We start from the raw sequence: 21,085 nt of genomic DNA, 5'->3' as shown, positions 1-21,085 counted from the left end.
TGCTACCACCAGGGGGCGTACATTGCTCAAAATTAAAAACATAGTGGGCCTATCTTCAAAATGTCAACCTTTAAGTAACTTAGTAAAACATTACATTTATGAATAAACATCTATTTGTCCGTCTGTTTTATTCTTCTCCTTTTGCATTACTTATTTGATTCACCTAATTCAAAATGCTTCTGTGATATATCGCAAGACAAAATGCGAATTTCAATCATGCAAATTAATGAGGGATATTGTCTGACTTTATTAAAAATGTATTGTAGTATTCTAATATTTAGTCGTTTGTAACAGCATTTAAAAGTAAATTAATGTTTTTAAAAAACAGCAACCCTCTGCAGTTCTGAACCTGCAGCTGCGTTTATTGTCTACAGGTGGCGCACGTGGACAAGGTAGCCTTTATTATTAAATGTAAATGGGAATTTTTCCTAGTTTTGGCTTTGAAAGTTTCCGGCAGATTTTTTGAACTGCTTGATAACTGTTAAACTTGAAACAAACATGAAATGTCCGAGACAAAATTAATCTGAAGACACAACAGTACTACTGCCAGGCAGGAATAACCTGTCAGTCAAACAACAGGGCACAAAACACCACGGCACAATTCTGAAACGGCATTGGTCAAATTCCTGGTTGCGTGGCAAACACGGAAGTGAGGTGTCTCTGATGTGATGTGAGCAAAATGATCGGAGATCTGTTGATATTCGGGTAATTTCTTTCACATTTTTACACGCAATTACACATTTATATAATTGTTATTGTTTGTTGTGTGTGTTTGTTATTATGCACTGTATTGCTGGTAAGATGGCGATAGGCCAACTTAATAACAAGCTAGCACCGTGCTAATGCCAGCTCAGCAGCTAGCGTTAGCTGAACAGGTAAATAACAAACAGTTTTCTCTCTATGTCCTCCAGGACCTTACTGGTCAATGCAGGGGCTGTGCTAAACTTCAAGCTGTGAGTTTCAAAGTTACTGTCATACTGTGTAATCAGCTACAATGCTCGCATGTGAGGTTCAAATTAATAGAAACAAACAATTAGTTGAAGGTTAACTGTGGATGTTTTGCAGCAAAAGAAAGGAGTCCCAACAAGGATTCGGAGATGAGTCCAGATCACCAACAACAGGTGTGTAATGTGTCAGAGTAAAAGATGGAGGACAAGTCACGGAAAAACACAGGTGTATGCCGTTCTTAAAGAGTCTGTTTTTCAGGTGACAACATCAGAGAGTTTCTGCTCAGCCTTCGATACTTTCGTATCTTCATTGCTCTATGGAACATCTTCATGATGTTCTGCATGATTGTGTGAGTATTCCACCTTGAGTTGATTCTGCTCATTTAGAAGTAGATGTGTGATGTTTGAAGTAGATGATTTCAACCAGGCTGCAATATTATGAGAGGCAGGTTCTGTTCCAAAATGTTACTTTAAAGGATAGTTCTTACTGTCAAAACATCACAAGAAAACATGTATTCATCACACAAATGTATATTGTTCGTGTAGCTAAACTATGTTTCTCTGAAGTTGTTGCTCTATACTAAATGTCTGAATGTCTTTAATCTTCACAGGTTGTTTGGGTCGTGATCAACGTTTGTGTACTGGACTTGTATCAGGATGCTGATTTTCTAGGGTGGATGCTTTAACTTCATCTAAACTGGAGTTTACTGTTCTTATGGCCCTTTCAATTGTATTTATGGTTATTTTTTTATTTACAACCCCAAATCATAAATCTGCTTCTGGCTGTACAGGAATTTATAAATCACTGTATTTATTTTGTCTTAAAGAAGTTGTTAGATTTGTTCCTTTTTTGTTTAAACTGTATTCGCACCAGCACACCTGCCATTGCTTGAAATGTGTTGTCTTGTGCCCATGGGATCCAGTAATGAACAGGTGAAGTTTTTCTCCAGCATGTTCGTTTTGAAACAGTAGAACAGCTTTCACTTACAGGATAAAAAAACAACTTGCTAAATAAGACTAAAAAGCTGCCAGGAACTAGATTTAACACCAGTCAAAATGATCTCTGTCACTTTAAGAACCCTACATCTCCTCTGTACAAATATGCCCAAATTGATTCATCAGCTTTTATGCTGTTTACTTGAATTCAGAAATGTGTCTGAATCCATGCAGATCTCATAATGCAGTTTAAAATAAAAATATATATTAAAAAAACATTAAATGTTCCTATATTCTCGGGCACCTGTGCTATGACTAAATGTTTATGCCCTACAATGTAAATGTATCCTTATTCCTAACAATAAAAATCCACGGTTTTCTTAAGCAATGCCTGTTTATTGACTTGAACAAATGGTTCTGACTGTATTGGGACAAGGGACACATGATTTAATTCTGACCTCATTAAGTGAAATGGGTGTTGGCCCTGGCAAGATTAATAACCATTAAAACATTTTTTATAAGGTTCAGTATGAGATAGTTGCATGCGACACCCTTATAATACATCATACTTCATACAGCTAACCTTGATAATAATTGTGTACTGCATGTACTGTACAATTATTACACTGTATAGTGCAGTTTATATACAATAAATTAACATACTTTGCTGTCTTGTGTTGGTTTTATGTTAGAATCTGCCAATTTAAAATGCCACTGGCAATCAAAGCAAAAAGATGTGTCCCTTCAGAGCAAAAAAGGTTGCAGATTTTAACCCACTGGCAGGTGAAAAGTAATGTATGGATGGAAGTAAATTGAATAGGGGTTACTTATTGTTCTTTATGTAGACTGAGAGTCACCTTTTTTACCCTCTTTTATTTAACCCCCAATTTACAAAACAATCAAAGCAGGTTGAAGCGAGCATTAACATCCACATGTATTTATTTTTTTATTTAGCAGTTTCTCAGGAATAAAACGAAATATAATATCTAAAATAAAGCAATACAATTAAATGAAAGTGAATGAAGTCATAAAAGTCAATTTATTTGTATCTCACTCCTCTTCGAATTTCTTTTTTGAGATATTGAAGTCCTATACCTCGGAATCATTATATTGCCGAATTTTTCTTTGTCTCTATATTATTTATTTATTTCATCTCTCATACAACAAACTCGCTGTGTGAACAATTGGTTACGTAAAATTCCCATCATGCTCTGCGCGTTCGCTTGACAAAAAGCCGGATGAGAAGGCAGAGGAGGAGGAGGCTACCAGCCGAGGGGGGTAGCCGATTCCTGGGGAGGATTTTCTGCTCTTGTCGTTATTAAAACGTGACGGCGGCGAATGAATACAACAATAAACGCACCATAAAACATGGTGCTCACTCCCAGGGCAGCTCTGTCGTTGGGCCTGTGAGTGTCGGCCGGTTTCGCACCGCCGCCTCTTCGGGGGATTCTGCTGTCTGGGTCCGACCTGACCCTCACACAGCCGGGCGATGACAGCGGCTACAGCCACTCCGCAGCTGATGAGAGACCGGCTGCTGCTGGCCATCGACGGCCAGAGCAATGTGAGTACAATGGGTAGTTTCCAAAGGACGAACTGGGTGCGTAGAGGCAGATAACATGGCCAAGCCGACTTGACAAAGTGGGGGCTTTCAGTTATTATGTTCTTGCTAATTAGCTTGCTAACATCACAGGTTAGCTAAAGTTACTTACAGGCATTCCAATGCCTAGCTAACTGACTGCTGCTGGCTAATGTTGATGTAGCCAGGCTAGCTTTTTGTGTGCACTCAAAATGCTTCAAGACTAGGGACTTGCTTAGCTGAGGGAGAAAGTGTAGTTCTGAAGGTAAGTGCTTTTTGGTCACAAAGACATTGATTAATTAGGGTTTCGGTTATCAAGGCTTCTCATAGATTGCATTGTGATCTCCCCGGTGTCATTATAATGCAGTTGATGAGATTGTCCTGTTTTCTAGCAAGATCCATGCTACAACATGCTGTAAAAGTCCAACAATATGATGATATAAAACTACATGTTTGCATGATGCTGTCCTATTGTTCTGTACCACTGTTATTGCCACCTTGAAAACTACTGTAAAATACTACTTTCAAATACTAAAATCTAAAGTTGTATTCACTGCTAACCTGAGATGTTTTTAAAGTAGGAACATTTGTAGTATAATGCTTACTGCACTGCATGCAGACATCAGTCAGAGATAAATTCAACCAGCCAGGTATTCACAAGCTGTTCCGTCTGTTAAGAACAAGAGACATTTGAAGCATCTCAAAACACACACACACACACACACACACACACACACACACACACACACACACACACACACACACACACACACACACACACAAAAGTACATACATTACACAGACAAGACTCACACAAAAAGCAAACCCTCCATTCCCTCTCCAGAAGGTGCATATTTAACAGTAACTGTCAGTGCATGTGCTTACACCAGGGGACCCTGCACCTCCTTCAAGATTTGATTTGCACATATTCAGAGCTCAACACATGAGGGTAAAGCTAAAACCCTGTTAGTTTGCTCTACAGTAGACAAAGGTGGGTGGTTGGGTTAAGGAGTATGGATGTTCCCATAATCTTCACTGCAATGTTAACCAGGCTAAGAACTAACTAGAAGGAATTAGTTAGTTTCTCTGGGATCAGAGACACATTTCTTACTTGCATTTATTTTGTTCTCCTGGGGGATGAATTGACACATTTGCATGCAATCTCAGTTTGTCATAGTGAGCCTGAAACCAGTATGACAGACTCTTGACACAGGTGCACATTTGAAAGACTATTCAAATGATGACTTAACCTTTTAACAGCCTCTCTTTCTCTCGCTGGATAATTGATGTATGGTTGGGCTCTAAGATTCCGAATCACTTCATAACAACAACTATACGTGGACACTGTGATTGTGATGCTGTAGAGAATAGTTATATATATATATATATATATAAACCTGTGTGTCTTTTCAGCAGATATGCAACATGGTGGTTGTCATGGAGGTGATCTCCTATTTGGAGAAATATTCTATCACCAAAGAGGCACTGGAGGTGGGTTACATTCAGAATTAATGTATGTCCTTTAAAAAGATATGGCAGCTGAATCTGTTCATATTCTAACTGCTGTTAACCACCAATTGTATCTCCTTAAAGGAAACTCGCCTTGGAAAGCTCATCAATGATGTCCGAAAGAAAACTAAGAATGAGGACCTTGCAAGAAGGGCCAAGAAGCTGCTGCGGACTTGGCAGAAGTTAATTGAGCCAGGAAAGGGAGAGATGTTGTCCAAAGGACACACTGGTGCATCATGGTCTTCCAATGGTAGTGCTCACTCCTGCATCTCCACTCCAGCTGCCACCACACCTTCAGGTAAAATGGGTTCAGAGTTGAAGAATAGAAATGATTTCAACAACTGCTACTCCCAGAGGGTGGAGAAACCAAGCACTAGGAAAGGTAAGGGTGATCACAAAGAAGAACTGCTCTTACCGGCAAAGAGATCCAAAACGACTCTAAATGATAAAATGCAAAACTCCAAACAGCTGCCAGCCAATGGAATTGTTGGTAGCTCTGACATTTTTAAAGAAACTCGTGCACATCAGCCTTTAGACAAGGAGATTTCTGAGCCTTTGGACAATGACAGACTAATTAAAATCCCAGTCAATGCTGTCAAACCTCATCCAAGTGCCATGGGATACAGCAAGCCTCCTAGCACTTCTTCTTTGCTAAAAGCATCAGTTCTGCAGCAGCAGGCCAGACAGGATCAAGCTGTCTCTGGGGGTCAGCATCGATCCAGAAGCCCAGGCTGTTCCTTGCACACTCCTCAAACTCAAAATCAGGAAGCTGATGTAAACCAAACTGCATCACAAGCACAAGGTCTTCCAAACCCCACTGTGAGGCCCGGGTCTGGGGACACCTCTGGGCTGGGGCCATCCTCTCACTCTTTCAATGGTTGTGTTCAGGGTTTGCACACAGATGGTTCAGAATTGCATTCTCAAAGCAGGCCTTCCAGCATGTCTCTTCACAAGTCCTATGAGTCCTCTTGTGGTGATGTGGTTAGTTTGGAAGCTTATGGTGCTGTTAGGAAGTCAGAAAAAGAAAAAAACAGAAATACAGGCCTAAAGACCATGTGATAAATTCAGATGGACAGACTGTAGAAGACGGCACTAAACCAGTCAGGTTAAAAGACAGGAGACTGACATTTGACGCTGTCACAGGACAGATAAAATCCTCCTTTCAGAAGGAGAGTTGCCAAGAAAGGGATCTCAGCTTGGAACCTCAGGGTTCAGAGCAGCCGAAGCAGAATCCACCAGTTCCTCCCAGTCCCTTCCAGCAGACAGACTGGAAAGCGTTGTCAAGGAGCGAAATCATCCAGTCTTACCTCAGCCAGCAAAGCAACGTGCTGACATCGTCAGGTACCAACACCCCTAGTGCACAATTTTTCATGAAAGAGTTTTTGAAAAAAGAAGAACCCTGCACTACAGATGTGAAGAAAATGCACGTGTTGGCCCCAGAACTCCCAGCCATAGATTTACCTGGGGTTAGCAGAGAGGTCATTAACGAAGACCTAAACAAATTACACAAGCAGCACTGGTCCGGGGTTAACGGTTGCTATGACACAAAGGGTACTTGGTATGACTGGACGAAGTGCATCTCTTTAGATCCACATGGGGATGAGAGCAGGTTGAACATACTGCCGTACGTCTGTCTGGATTAAAACGGAGCCCGGGTTTCTGGTTTTGAAGTTGTAAGCTGCCTTCATCGTTGAGCAGAGTGCGTTGGTAAAGGCACTTTTATATAACTGCAATCTGCAGTTTTGTATTGCCACTGAAAGCAGGAGTCTGTGCTGCCTACTTGGATGTGTGTGGGGCACCCGGGGTAACCAGTGTTTTTATGAGTTTATCAACATTGTGTGAGGACGGCACAAAGGAAAGAGGCTATGCATTACCTTACTATTAATTAACTGTACAGATTGAGTTCCCAATACCTGCCATTCTTTGTATGGGAGAGGACATCACATTAAACTGCGCTTTTAATTTGTCTTGAGAAATCCACATGACCTGTGGAATGTGACTGAATTTCCTGTATCATTTTACCTTTATTTCACAGTGCAGTATTTTTTTATTTAAAGTTTTGTTTTTCTGGTTTAAAAGATGTGACTATCACCTTTCAATAGAGACTGGTAAGCTACATAATTGGTTCAAATGAGGGTTTGGTTTGCATTTACTAATGCAACTTGAAAGTGCTGTTTAGCTTTAAAAGCTGAATTTATTGCCATCTTCAACTAGATATTGACATTCTCATTGGTGTTAGAAAACTATAAAATCCTGTGCAAAACACTCATGATTGCACCTCTTTAGAACTGCTGTTTCCACATTGCACAACTTTCTCATGCAGTGACTTTTAGCATGAAGAAAAACAATCTGCTTTAAAACATTTTAATATTTTTCTGGTATTGTTCAGTTTGAATGCTGTTAAATAACGTGACATAATATTCCAGATATTACTGTGCAGTTTGGGCTGAAAAAAAGGCCTGTATTAGGGTTGAACAATGCACTCTGATAAAGAAGTCTGTGGTTGTCAAGTATAATATTTATTTACATTTCTATATTAATTTGATTTGATTTATATACATGTTCAGACTTCTATCATTGTCATTGTTAGATTTCTTTATTCACAATTTGTTCATTGATGCGGTTTCAACATTTACTGCTTGAACACCAACTTTACACAGGAAAACTGAAAAATGACACATTCTGATAATGTGAAAAGATGTTATTTAATACTTGCCTTTTCCCTTTACTGTGTATTAAGGCTGTGAAATATGTATTGAAATGGCAGAGCAGAATATTCTCCTAGTTTTGCATCTTTGTCTTCTGTCAGGAAAAACTGAGATATAAATTGAAATGCTGGATAAAGTACTTAATATCATTCCTGTAGATACTGTTTGCCTTATGGAAACCTGTGTTTTCCCTAAAGACAAAGCCTTAGTGAATGTACAGAAATTAGCCTTTTGTGTTCAGTAAAAATGCGAGAACATATTTGCTACTTAGTCCTTTAAGCGGACATGTTATGTGTTAATAAAAAAACTGAATTAATTGTGAGTGTCTCCTTTTCAGGAATTAAAAAGTAGCTCTTTGCAATAACCTGCATTAATCTAACTGAAAAATAGATCCACCGTGCAGAGTCTCTAAATGCTAACTCGTATATACTTTTGATGAATCATTAAGATACTCACAACTTTTTGGAAACATACCCATGCTTGTGAAAAATTGCAACAAATCCTTATGCACAGTCCTTGATGCAATTACCGATCTATAAACAATTTTGAAGCTGATTTAATTGATTCTATTTTATAAATTCTAATATCAATTTTATTGTTGAAGCCCAAAATACCAAACATTCCCCTGTTGGATGAAATGAAATCACTTATACTGACAAAACACATTTGAAATTGATGTATAAATGTATTAAACCTGCCTCTGTATAGTTTGATGTTTATTCATTAACAAAAGCAATTTGATGTGCTTATGGGAAAACCAAGAATAATAGATATGCACATATAGTTACGAGCAAAAAAGGTTGATTAGAACAGTTTTTAACTGTACAATTTCAAGACAGTAATTACATTACAATGTTTGTTACAATTTAATTCTCCAAAATTTACCATTTTAAATGCAGCTCAGATGAAGGCACGTCTGCAGATGGCTTTTATTTTGAAACGCATATCCGGAAGCGGTGCCTCGGCTCCACTGTTGTTAGTGTGACGCTGAGCAGCTCCGGGTTCAGGCGGACTCACCGCTGGTGACTCGTCATTCCGCACTGGAAGATGGCTGCGGCGGACCGGCCCCCTGTTAGGGAAGGGATCCGGATATTTTTTCTGTGTGTGTGTTGGTACACAGTCAGCTCAGGGGGAAACATCGTCAACAAAATCATCCTGAATGATTTCCCGTACCCCGTCACAGTTTCTCTGTTTCACATCATCTCTATCGTCGTGTTTCTCCCTCCGCTGCTGCGGGCATGGGGAGTCCCCACAACAGAACTGCCGAGCAGGTACTACCGCTGGTACATCATGCCTCTTGCTTTTGGAAAATACTTTGCATCAGTGTCTGCACACTTCAGCATATGGAAAGTACCAGTTTCATATGCGCACACCGGTGAGTACAGCCTGTTTGCATTAATGTGTGAGATAATGTGAGGCCACCTGGTAACTTGATGATGTGTCCGCACCGTCAGCTGTTGTTAGCTACGTGGCTAACGCAGGGCAACTCGGCGACACCGACATAAAACAGCCTGTGGGCCCGGGTCAGTGAAGCGTCCGTGAAAATACATGTTTAATAGGATTTATTAACTTACCATCGACCAGCTAACTACAAATTGGTCTGCTCGAGGCTCCATTTAAGAGTAACTCATTGGCTACTGTTAGCTAGCTCCCCAACTTAATTAAAGCTAGTACGTCAGGGGGGAGGTTCCAGGACTGAAACTGTTCTGTGTTTCGCTTGTCTAACTTTGCTCAGACTGCCTGATTTGATGTACTCTTCATATAATTGAGTTAAAATGCGAACCTGTAAAAGTAATCGCATACAAGTAAAATTCAAAACCTTTAAGTATTAGTATTATTAGGGAAATTTAAACACAATTTTATGCAAATAATATGGATATGGATAATATGCACAAGTACTTATTGTGCAGTAAAATGTCCCCTTTCAATGTTTAACTGATACTTCTGGACTCACATATTGCATTTGACTGCTGCATGGATGAGCTAATTGTTACTCCTTTATTTACTGATGGGTAGTTGAGTCTACAGCAATACATGATATACTACAGCATCTTCATTTTTCAAGCTTTGTTGTCCAAAAAGTGCCCCGTTTTCAGCTTTGTGATGATGCATTTTCAAACGATTTAAAAGGGTTTTAGGAAACGTATTTAGCTTAGAAAGTAGGCAATGTTGTCAACACTTTCAGTACATTAATTACGTTTATCAGAAAACAATCTAACTCAAAATCCCCATACTTGGAGAGACATTTTTGCAGGGCAGGAAGGGGAGGAAAAATGTTCTTTGAAATGGATCTAAGGCAAACAAACAAAAGTCATTTCACAGTCAAAATTATCCTTTTTTTCCACAGTCCAAATGGATATTGACTCTTCAAATATTATCAGCCACTCAATAGATTACCATGATTTGAAACTGTTTACAGAGATGTTTTTTTTGGAGGCTGTCTATTGTGATGAGATGTTTATAAAACTATTTCCTACCAATTTATATATCAAAAGTTGTAGACTTAATAAAGAAATACCGTTCATTATAATGCAATACAGTTTTACAACACCACAATTTGCAGCCTACAATGTTTTTGTGTTTTTGCAGCTATGTTTTTTGATATTTCAAAATCCAAGTGTGTTACGACCGATGAGAGCGCCTATCGACACGCCTAACTGGAATTACCTGCTTCAAATAATCGTTTGGATACATTCCATTAGTTCCCATCAGAATAGGACTGTGGAAATTAAATTCAGCTGTCAGTCTAATACAAAAACAACCTGCAGGTCATTAGTCATCATTTTCATGACGGTTTGATGGATCAGTTTTATCTTTTATCTATTTCAAGAGACGTCTCAATTCTAATTAATGAACATTTTTAAAGGCTGAAGTTTGTTTCTCAATTATCTGTATTACCTTATAGTAAGGGGTGTTTATGTTTAAGTGCAACCTCATAGTAATTGAGTGGCGACATATAAAACGCTTCTCCTTATGAGTTCAAATTTCAACAGCACATGTCAAATCAACTTTGACTGTGTTTATTTAGTGTTTTGTCTCTCTTTTATGAATTACATCCAAAATGCAAGTGTAGGGAGGGGGAGAGGAGGTCTGTCAGCAATATATTTTATCTTTATGATCTCCTGTGTTATTTAACCAATATTATCATATTTGTGTTGTTACCTAAAATGTTCATTCTTTCAATACCACAGTAAAAACATAATCCCATTTTCTAATAGTTTGTCCTAAATACACTTAAAATGAAACTATACTCAGTTGTTTTGATCACCTCTACTGCACGTCAAGGAACCTTGTTGGTCCTTGGAAACAATTTTAGAGTCACAGCTGCCATGTCAACAAATCTCTCTAAAGCAGGGGTGTCCAAACTTTTTTCACCGAGGGCCATATACTGAACAATATACGGAAAGCTGGGCCACTTATAGAGGTGAATATTGTCTCATAAGTTAAGTTATAAGTTAATAAAACAAATCAAATGAAATGTGCAATACTTGAAAATGCTTTAAGAAAAAAACAGCCTACGTCCCATCTCTCTTTAGGGTTTCATGTATGTTGTTGGCAGCTCATTCTTTAAAACAGAAGCCTCAGATTGCTTATAATAAGAGTAAATATGAAGGTTAAATTTCAAGCTTGTTGTAGAAATAAGTTATTGGGCTTTTTTTTATCAACTAAGATTTGTTAGAAAATGTTTTAAATTATAAATGACTGAATTTATTTGAAAATTGGGCTCATTAATATATTTTAACATATATATTTGAGAAGTACAATAGAAGACAAGCAAAAGTTTAATTTGTGGGCCCTATTCCATTCTACTTTTAGAATTTGTTGAGGGTCGACTCAAAATGGCCTGCGGTCCGCATTTGGCCCCGGGCCGTAGTTTGGACACCCCTGCTGTAAAGTGTCAAAGTTGCTTTTTCCATGTGTGTAAAAGTTTTCTTTACTGTGCTGAATCTTGTTCACGCCTTTTAAGTCTCTCATTGTTGGTGACACTCACCATCAGGATAAACCTTATGCCAGTAAGTGACGCATTACAATAAAGGTGTGTTGTGTTTGGCTTGGCTTTGATGCAGTAGCTTTTAAAACGTATCAGTCTTGTACACTCAACCATAACAAGGGCAATATGTTTGATTTGGAGACAAATTGTTTGTTATAAATTCTCCAGCTGAAATTGTCCCTTTTCTGTTCTTCCTTTATCTCAGTGAAAGCTACAATGCCAATATGGGTTGTGCTGCTATCAAGAATCATCATGAAGGAGAAGCAAACCACAAAGGTGAGTAGGTCCGACTCTGCAAACAGGACACAAGGCCCGCTCTGTGTTTCAGTGTTTGACACCGAGCGGTGGTGATGTGGCAAAGTACTACTCCTATACTGCCGCTCATATTACGGCCATCTGCAGGGGCTTTTGTCCCTGATCAGATGTTCTATAAGGGGGTGAAAGTTAGTGAGGTTACTATATTTTGATTTCCTCCACATCCACCTGTTAAATCCCCAATTCACTCAATACTTTTAATGTTATAGCAGCCAATTGGGTTTAAGTTGATTCATGTCTTTGAAGGTTGTTTTTACTTCATGCAGTATGTTGGTATGCCGTGTGCAGAAGGTGGAAAGGCATTTTCAAAGCAGCACAAAGAGTAATATGGGAGAAATATTGTCTGGCTTAGTGGTGTAATGATTTTTGGAGGATCAACTTGAGTGGCTGGAGTGTGTCAAACTTAAAGTGTTATGTCAGCATCAAATTAAACAGAGGTTCTTCACACATTAAGTAAAACCTTCAACAAGTCATATGGTTAGCCTTAAATGTGACAGTCTCAATTAGCTGTGATGCTTCTACTACATAGATATTGCATGAAAACCCAAGCACTGCCAGCACTATTTTATATATATATATATTAACTGGAGTTATATATATATATTATATATATATATATAACTCCAGTATATATATATATATATATAGTGAATTAAATGGCTGCAACTTAACAGTTATGTTCATTGTTGGCTATTCTCTCGACTAATCGATAAGCTGTTCGGATTTTAAAAGGGTAAAACATATCAATCAACATTCACAAGAGACTGACTATTTCAGATGTTTATGTTTTCCACCACTTAAAGATATTCAATTTACTGTCATATGGGATATTGAGTAAAGAATGCAGACAATATTCCAGTTAAGAAGCTGGAGTCAGAAAATCTACCCTAAAAATGTACTCAAAACGATAAATCAATTGCAAAAGAAAATAATAGTCAACCACTTTGACAGCTTTACTGTACAAACCCATTAACTGGAGTTATGATATAGGCTGTATTTTGCATCATGCACAGCAACCATGTTGTCAAATTGTTAAGTTGATTTGCTTTCCTTACTATATAGTTTTACCTTTTCAATAAGTATGCTCTGTGCAGCTGTATAATGTAGACAAAGTAGATATCAATAAAGACAAGCTGAGTATCTGCTTCTTCCACAGTGTAAAATAAACAATGATGGAGGCCAAAAAGTTTATCCGATACACAACCTAATTTTCCATCCTGAACATTTTACACTCAAGTTTTCTTAAATGTGAATAAGGAGACCTCTGAGTCTCGCATCGGCCACCTTACAGTGGACAGTTCAGTATTCAGACAGACTGCACCACACACACACACACACAGAGCATGACGCTCATCATGTATGTGTGCAGATCTTGTTTGAGGAGCAGAAGGCCTCAAGCTGAATGAATACTTAGTTTAGACTTGACTCAGTTTTGTTAAAATATAAATATCATAGACTGTACTACATATGCTCAGTGTATTAACAGCAGTCCTATTTTAGAACAGTTGTATTGGATTGCATTAGATTGAACCAGCTTACTTATGACTAAACAGTACCTTCTTTAAAAGCATTGGTATGGTCGTTCTTTTAAACTGGGAAAGCCTTCCGGATGAATTTCCACAATGGGTTGTAAAATGTGACAGAAATCTAGGCCTCAGCTGAACCAGATGAGGCCCATCTTACGTTTCAGGGTGTCTAGAAAGAATACCTCTCGCTTTGCAATAGTGTCATTGTGTAAAAGTACATATCGGATATACCTACATGTCCCGTGTGTTAGGAGAAGATAAGATTATAAAGTCATTGCTAAGATCTATTCTGCATCCTGTTCTGCTTCCTTGTTCTGCATCCTGTTGAAATTGTCCAATCATCAACCAACAAATTAAGAGAGCTTTAAAGTATGTTCTTTTACTGAGTTCCTTATTGTTATTGCCAGCGTATGGGCATTTACTTAGACAGTATAACTGGGCAGTCAATCTTTTAAAAGCAGTAAATGGACTGAAGCGGCCAATTAGTGGGTTTTTTCTGTTTCTCTCTGTGTAGCTGGTTTGAGGAGAGTGGGCGGCTGAGTGGCTGCCCAAGTGGGTTTCATAACAACTGCATGTCTCTGTCATCACAATCAAACATTTTCAATATGCAAATAACCCTGGCTGTAGATGTTTCTCATGGTTTCAGCCTTAAAGCTGTTTTCCTCAAGTTTCAGAAGGAGGGGTTAGTACGTCCAGCTGCAGCTTTGAGGTGTTAACATGTTGTCTCACCATCTTAGCATGTGCTAAGACAGATGAATCTTTTCACATTTTAGTAACACATTTGAGAAAGCCTTTTCTTCTTGGATAACAAAAGTGTGCTTTGCTTCGGAATTTTTTCAGGCTTTTTTAATAATTAATGTAGGGCTGTTTTTTTCATGAGCTTATAATCTGAGTAATCATTTTGTCAAAAATAATTCTAGGGCTGAACATGTCCTCACCTAACTCGATTACTAAAAATATTAGATGAAAATGTCCTGTTTAACTTCCTAACACTTGATGCAGCTTATAAAACCTCATCAATACTACTAATGGTAATAATTTAAAATATAAAAACTAAATGCACTCTTTTATTTCCTTGAATTGTTCTAACAAACACTATAGATGACCAATAAGGAAGAACAAATATTTTGTTTTGGACGAGTGTTTTATTTTGACAAATATTATTACTCTTTACAATACAAGCAGTAAAACGGAGATTTTCCTAAAAAAACATGTAGTTTAGTCATATTTTCTTTTTTAAAGTATTTCTTATCCTGTTTCAGTCTAAAAAACGTCTTCATTTGTCTTTCCCAGTTTCCTAAAGTTAAAGCTGATCACTTTCAATGGTTATTTATGTCAGTCCAATACCCAAAGACATGCAGTTTACTGGGATATAAAACTGGGGAAAGCATAGAATCTCCATTTAAAGGGTCTACTTGTGTTATCAATTATCAAAATGATCATTCTTACTCGTTCAAGTGATGTTTTGATACTTCATATCCTGCATTGATTGCTAGTCTGGGTTCCCACTGACTCGGCCTCCTGTCTCTGTGTGTTTTTTGTCGTAGGTGTATGTGTCGCTCATCCCCATCATCGGAGGAGTGCTGCTGGCCACGGCCACCGAGCTGTCCTTTGATGTTTCAGGACTCATCAGCGCTCTGGCTGCCACGCTCTGCTTCTCCCTGCAGAACATCTTTTCCAAAAAGGTAAATCATTCTCATGTTGGAGTGTGCCACAGGAGCACTAAGATGTGGAAATTGAAAAGTGTTTCTTCTGGATGCTTTGATGTGAAATGCCTTAAACTCACGTTTTGGTTTGTTTGAGGTTTCTTTTTTTTATTTTTATAAATGACGCCAGTAAAGGGAAGTAGTTCTGTGTTGAAATGAGCAACTGCATTTCACAACTATTTTTCTTTCAACTATGTCCTTATGTACCCTGTTTTTTGCCTTAAATAAATAGTGTGTATGTGATATAAATATATTTGCATGCAGGCCTAATTTTTAACCTCATTAACACACACGTAATTGGCAATTACTAGCACACCTGTAAAAAATAGACACAGCAAAGTTGCTTTAGTGATATTAAAATATTGCTGTTAGTCACTTCTGGGATCTTGGAATTTAAGGTGGACAAATAAAACACAACACTGAATATTGTCATCTCCTGTCATGTTTTATGCAAACAATATCCACAATTTCACTGATATATTTGGGTCTAGCTTCCTATTTGGCGCAATTCTGGCTTTTGGCAACAACTCTACAAACAAAGCAATTTAGTTTTCAACTCTATTGTAAATAATGTCCAGGTTACAAATATCTAAGCTGACTTTTTTTAGGTTGCTGGCATTGTTTCTGTTCTAAAGCATTAACAATAAAAACATTGCATCGCTATTGATTGGTCTAGAGCAGTATGACTCCATTTTAGTTTACTTCTTCCTTTTTCTAAATTGATGTTTTTTTTCTTCCCCTTTTTTTAAAGGTGTTGCGCGACACACGGATCCATCACTTGAGGCTACTCAACATCCTGGGCTTTAATGCAGTTTTCTTCATGTTGCCCACCTGGGTTCTGGTGGACCTCTCTGTGTTTCTTGTTAATGGAGACATGGTGAGTAGCAGTAAAATAAATCTTACTTCTTTGTGATAGTGGGTAAAGTTCAGCAGCTTGTTTTTGACCCTCAACGTAACATGATCATACTGCTTTCTTCACAGGCCGACATCTCAGGATGGTCGGGTACCTTCTTCCTCCTGCTCATCAGCGGCTTCTGCAACTTCGCTCAGAACGTCATCGCCTTCAGCGTCCTGAACATCGTCAGCCCGCTCAGCTACGCCGTCGCCAACGCCACCAAGAGGATTATGGTCATTAGCATCTCACTGCTAATGCTGCGCAACCCGGTCACCAGCACTAACGTCATGGGTATGATGACGGCCATAGTTGGGGTCTTCCTCTACAACAAGGTGAGTCACACTGACTAGTAGCATGCAGTAAGAGAAGTAATAGGAGGAAAATTAAAAGTTCCTTTTATTTTAGAATCCCTAAAGAGCCATCTACAATGTTTCTGATTTACATAGAGTATCACTTAACGTTTTCTGAATGTTATCTAGTGGTTTAAAAAACATAAAGAATAGGTTTGCATAATTTTACATTATTTTCTATAGCAGCCACGCCCAACTATGTGCTCTTTATTCTGTATAGGCTTTCATTTTGCTTGACAGTTCTTCTTTTCTCAACTGCAAACTGCTTTATGTTTCTGTCACTCTCCATCCTACTCATGGCTGTTCGTCTACAGACTTAGAGTAAATAGTTAAATTAAGACTCTCTGTATTTATCCTCTGTGAAAAACATTTGGCCCACCACAGCTATGTAGGATCCGCGAGCATCCTCAGTGCAGAGCCAGGAAACCTACTCCAAATACAGCCAGTCATTTAAAACCCATCCTCCCTTCTCCTCTTCCAACAGGCCAAGTATGACGCCAACAAGGAGAAGAAGCTGCTGCCAAGCGCGAAGCAGGACCTGGTTTCCTTCGACAACCCGGGGCTGGAGAAGCTCCAGGCCAACGGGTCAGTGCCTTTCCCCCAAGGCTTGGATCAGCAGCACAGCTGGAACAACGTGCTGACTGACCACTTCCAGTACAGCCGGCAGGCCTACACGACAAACCATGGCAACCACCAGTACGTCGTGTGAAAGAGGAGTCTGCCCTCGTTCTGGACGGCTGTCATAGACTTTGCTTTGTAGCCGCCGCCTCTCTGCGGCGACACACAGCCCCGCTCCAAACTCGAGACTGAAGGCAAGTGCTGTTTGTTCTGGACGGGAGGAATGAGAGGGCCAGTGATGCACAGCGCTCCGCCCCGTCTAAACTTCACTTTCTGACAGCTTTCCCGTATGTCATTGTTTATTTATTAGTTTGGGACTGACTGTATTAGATGGTCTGAGAGGAAATAAAACGTAGCCATGTTGTCACAGAAATATAAGCCAGCAGGTGGATACGTAAAAGGTAGAGGATGAATGGTTTGCACCGTACCGTCTGGAAATGTCTGAGCCAACCCTAATCTGTCGTCGGTTATTATGTTCACTTTCAGAGGATAAGATGTCGGCGGTAATAATTTCATTTGGATGATAAATTACACCAAATCAACAGTCATGTTATATTTTTTAACAGAGTAATCTCAGTGGAAGGCCTAGTGTTTTGTTTTCTTCTTTAGGCACCTGTAATGATGTTTGAATTGTTGTTTCACTCTTCAAAAGCTCAAGGCAGATGGGACTGGTTTGTAGACAGTGGAGGAATTGAAGTTACCTAAAGATGCAGAGATAATCAGGTCTCTCACTCTCACTGGGCATTTTGTAATATGTGGTTCAAATTTGGGATTCATTTTTATCGCTTTGGGGATCCACTGACTTTTCCATTATCACCATGAGGTACACATTTCAATTAGTCCAATAGTTTCTTTATGACTAACTTTCTAAAAAACGAATGGCTATTCCCATCAGCCTCAGCTCTACTTTGTTTAGTGCTAAAGTTAGCAAACTAGCATGCTATACTAACATGGTAAACATTATAGCTGATATCAGCCTCTAAGCAGCATCATAGTCTGTGAGCATGTTAGCATGGTAAAGCTAGCATTAAGACTGCACTCACTTTTCAACGTGGTATGCCATTACATGTGCCTGATGAAGAAAAATGCCCAAAATTCGAAATAAATGTATAAAATATCCATATCTGTTGATTTTGTCTGCCAAAAACGGATGCAGTTTATATTGTTGTACTGGAAGATCGGTTACATTCAGTCACACTTCAGTCAGCCAGTGTTTTTAAATGCAGGAACCTTTAAACACCCAAAGCTTCTTTGAACTAAGATACATTTTCGGAGTGAGACCAGCTCTGTCTCAGAGCAGTCAATGACCTCCCACACATCTGTCCTTTTCCCCAAGAAGACCAATTAGTTTACCATTTGTTGTTATGGAGCATACATGTGAAAAGCTAAAATTAGGGTTACCAAAATTAGTATGGATTCTTCATCTTTAATAGAGAGTCTCATCATGTAAACTGTAATAGAGTTTTTTTTAATTCCTTATTTTGATTTTATAGTTTGTTGGTGAATCAATTTACAACAGTGCATTTTTTAACTGATTACTGGTATTTATTGATCTGCTGAACTTCTCAGGCAGAGTGATATTTTTCTTTCCTGCCACTTCATCGTTTTCAGTCCAAACCAAAGCTGCTTTGTCATGTTGAGATGCTGGTTTTGAGTTTGCACATCATTGAAATGCATTATGCAGATTTTTCTGTCTGTCCTGGTGTTTTAATTTGAAGTGTATTTGCAACATTAGCATTGATGGTCAGTGGGCAACTTCAAAATCGGAAATGCATGAAATCACATTTTTGGGAAATTTTCTAATTAAAGACTCAATTGTCATTTCCAGTGGACAAGAGATATGATTTTTCATTATTGGTTACCGTATCTGAAAATCCGTCACCAATACCTAGTAATCATTTATTAATGAAAAGCCTTTTTTTACTGCGTAGATTTATTTAATTTAGTAAGCATGGTTCACATGCTTTTCTTGTGCTGGACCTTAGCAACTCACTGCAGCAACATTACGTTTTATATATATTTTTTGTGTTTTAACTATCTCAGCTTCATGTCTGCTCATTTATGTTGTAGGGACGACACACAATAATTGAATTCTTCAAAATACCAAGTTTAGCTGTAATCTTGTTTTTTTTCCCTCGGTAGCCGCTGGTAGATGTATTTTATGGGATAGTGTGGTTTTACTCTTATGACTTTGCAGTTTGATGGCAAATAAAACAGTCACACCTTCAATGCGCTCTGGGCTACCCAGATATAAACTTATGTCAATATAAGTCCTTTTATTTTTCATTCATAAGGAAATCTAGCGCTGGGAAAATCACAACCGCCTGTTTTTAAGATACTAAGTTGGCTGTTTTGAAAATAATGGATCAGAAGTTGTCACGAAGTGAATTTCAACAGCCATGGAAGTTCAATAACTACATATTGAAATGTCTACTTAAGACTGCTGCTGTAGTTAGTGTGTTGACTGTTGTCCACTTAAAGGCTGTGGTGTTGGACTTCTTTTTTATTAAGCAGAAATATCGGAAAATCCCATCACTGACAGCAGACTCAAAGTGATTAGTTAAATCCACAAACCTCTGAGACCTCTGGTGTTGGCATCAATTTAAAATCATACATTTTATAAAGGTAGCATGTATACTTGGAGTTTTTTTTGTTTTGTTTTCACTGCAAGTAATTTAACCTCAAAACGTTGTTTCTTTATTCAGATTGATTTTAAAAAACTATGTAATATGAATTTGTTGCTCTTGAAGAAGAATTCAATCCTGTCCCTGCAGCTGTAATACTGCTCGGTTTTCAAACCCCGTTCTTCGCCTGCAAGGGGAGAGTAAAGACTCACACAATCCAAACTTATCAACAGTGGAGAAATGTGACTACATGTTAAACAGCATCCTGACATCTACAGACAACATCCATACTACACGACAAAGAAAAAAACACAGTCTTTTCATAGTTCAAGAATGTAATGTGCACATGAAACCTGCAGACAGGAATAACGGTCATATTTGGTTTATTTTTCTAAAACCCATTTTGTGTCATTGCACTTTGCTGCAGCAAATGTTTTTAATCTCTTTTGGATTTCTTATGTTTTCCTCATGTTGCCAAAAGCAGTTTGCAATAAATGGTATGCTGATGCACCACAATGGACAAGATGTAAAGATTCATAGAGTACAACATGTAGGACACATTGTTTTATGAATTTATCCATGAATTTCTTTAGTGTCCTGCCAGCTGTCTGAGCTAACTGGGAGAACAATGTTTTTATTTGGCTCACACCTGTAAAGATAATAACTGGGATGTAAATGTTAATGAATGGAAAAATGGGAGCTTAATTTGTAAAACTTGTATAATTATTCTTTTTGTGCGTCTCGAGGCAGACTTTTTACTTAACCGCTGTTTATAGGTTTTTATTTATGGTGTAAAGGTATAAAAATGTTGAACAGAGGTGCCGCTGTGCACCTTCTTGTCTGCTTATGTTTAGTAAATGCTATTTTTAAATGTTTGGGGGGAATAAATGCACTGCGGAATATTGAACATGTTGGTTGTCTTCAATAATCTAGAAGTTTATGGAGCTTTTAGGCAGAAGTGTGAATGTGACAACTAGAGGGTTATTTCCAGCCACACTGGAAAGATAGTTTAACATTATACTAGCATCAGAGTATGTGTTTAAATTATCGAGAGCATAATGTGTGTGTGTAAAATGTGGTACCTGTAGACTGTTTTTTTTCTCAGGAGCTGACAAAGGCAAAACCAGAGGTAAGATTGAATAAAAGACTTAGTACTGTAGTGTATGTTCATCACATTCTTAGAAACCAGACTGATTCCTGTTTTGGGAGTTTTTCTTCCCCCTAGTGGCCAAAAATAAGTAAACTCAAGCATGAATTTCATCTTCTTGAGATGAGAGCAGAGAGGCATATCAAAATAAAAGTCAGCTCTTCTTCAATAGCTGCAAAGGATATCATGCATACTTGATCCTGACTGTTTCGCACTTCATCCTGACTCAATCATATA

The 21,085-nt window shown here is 38.4% G+C and overlaps 3 protein-coding genes across 3 annotated transcripts; all 3 read left to right on the top strand.

Moving 5' to 3' along the window:
* The first annotated feature begins 588 nt into the window (after window positions 1-588).
* smim7 (small integral membrane protein 7) lies at window positions 589-2,267 on the top strand. Its single transcript, XM_063890464.1, has 5 exons — window positions 589-705; window positions 912-953; window positions 1,066-1,121; window positions 1,207-1,297; window positions 1,559-2,267. The coding sequence occupies exons 1-5, from the start codon at window positions 680-682 to the stop codon at window positions 1,572-1,574; spliced, it is 231 nt and encodes a 76-aa protein (XP_063746534.1). The 5' UTR covers window positions 589-679; the 3' UTR covers window positions 1,575-2,267.
* Window positions 2,268-3,134: 867 nt separating this feature from the next.
* On the top strand, window positions 3,135-7,992 carry LOC134869066 (mediator of RNA polymerase II transcription subunit 26-like). Its single transcript, XM_063890470.1, is given in 4 exon segments — window positions 3,135-3,444; window positions 4,873-4,950; window positions 5,053-5,988; window positions 5,991-7,992. Coding segments are annotated over 4 exon segments (1,707 nt in total). The 5' UTR covers window positions 3,135-3,372; the 3' UTR covers window positions 6,612-7,992.
* A 670-nt stretch (window positions 7,993-8,662) lies between these two features.
* Window positions 8,663-20,608, top strand: slc35e1 (solute carrier family 35 member E1). Its single transcript, XM_063890471.1, has 6 exons — window positions 8,663-9,051; window positions 11,873-11,943; window positions 15,056-15,193; window positions 15,966-16,091; window positions 16,196-16,441; window positions 16,944-20,608. Exons 1-6 carry the CDS (start codon window positions 8,724-8,726, stop codon window positions 17,166-17,168), a joined length of 1,134 nt encoding a protein of 377 aa, XP_063746541.1. The 5' UTR covers window positions 8,663-8,723; the 3' UTR covers window positions 17,169-20,608.
* Window positions 20,609-21,085: the final 477 nt, after the last annotated feature.

The sequence above is a fragment of the Eleginops maclovinus genome, chromosome 9, assembly GCF_036324505.1.
Source record: "Eleginops maclovinus isolate JMC-PN-2008 ecotype Puerto Natales chromosome 9, JC_Emac_rtc_rv5, whole genome shotgun sequence".
Lineage (NCBI taxonomy): Eukaryota > Metazoa > Chordata > Actinopteri > Perciformes > Eleginopidae > Eleginops > Eleginops maclovinus.
This window is presented reverse-complemented; position numbering and strand designations above follow the sequence as displayed.

Coding starts and splice junctions, on each gene's coding strand:
- slc35e1 (XM_063890471.1), top strand. CDS start 8,724: ATGGCTGCGGCGGACCGGCCCCCTGTTAGGGAAGGGATCCGGATATTT. Junction 11,944..15,055: donor AGGAGAAGCAAACCACAAAG/GTGAGTAGGTCC, acceptor TTTTTGTCGTAG/GTGTATGTGTCGCTCATCCC. Junction 16,092..16,195: donor TTCTTGTTAATGGAGACATG/GTGAGTAGCAGT, acceptor CTTTCTTCACAG/GCCGACATCTCAGGATGGTC.
- smim7 (XM_063890464.1), top strand. CDS start 680: ATGATCGGAGATCTGTTGATATTCGG. Junction 954..1,065: donor GCTGTGCTAAACTTCAAGCT/GTGAGTTTCAAA, acceptor GATGTTTTGCAG/CAAAAGAAAGGAGTCCCAAC. Junction 1,122..1,206: donor GTCCAGATCACCAACAACAG/GTGTGTAATGTG, acceptor TCTGTTTTTCAG/GTGACAACATCAGAGAGTTT.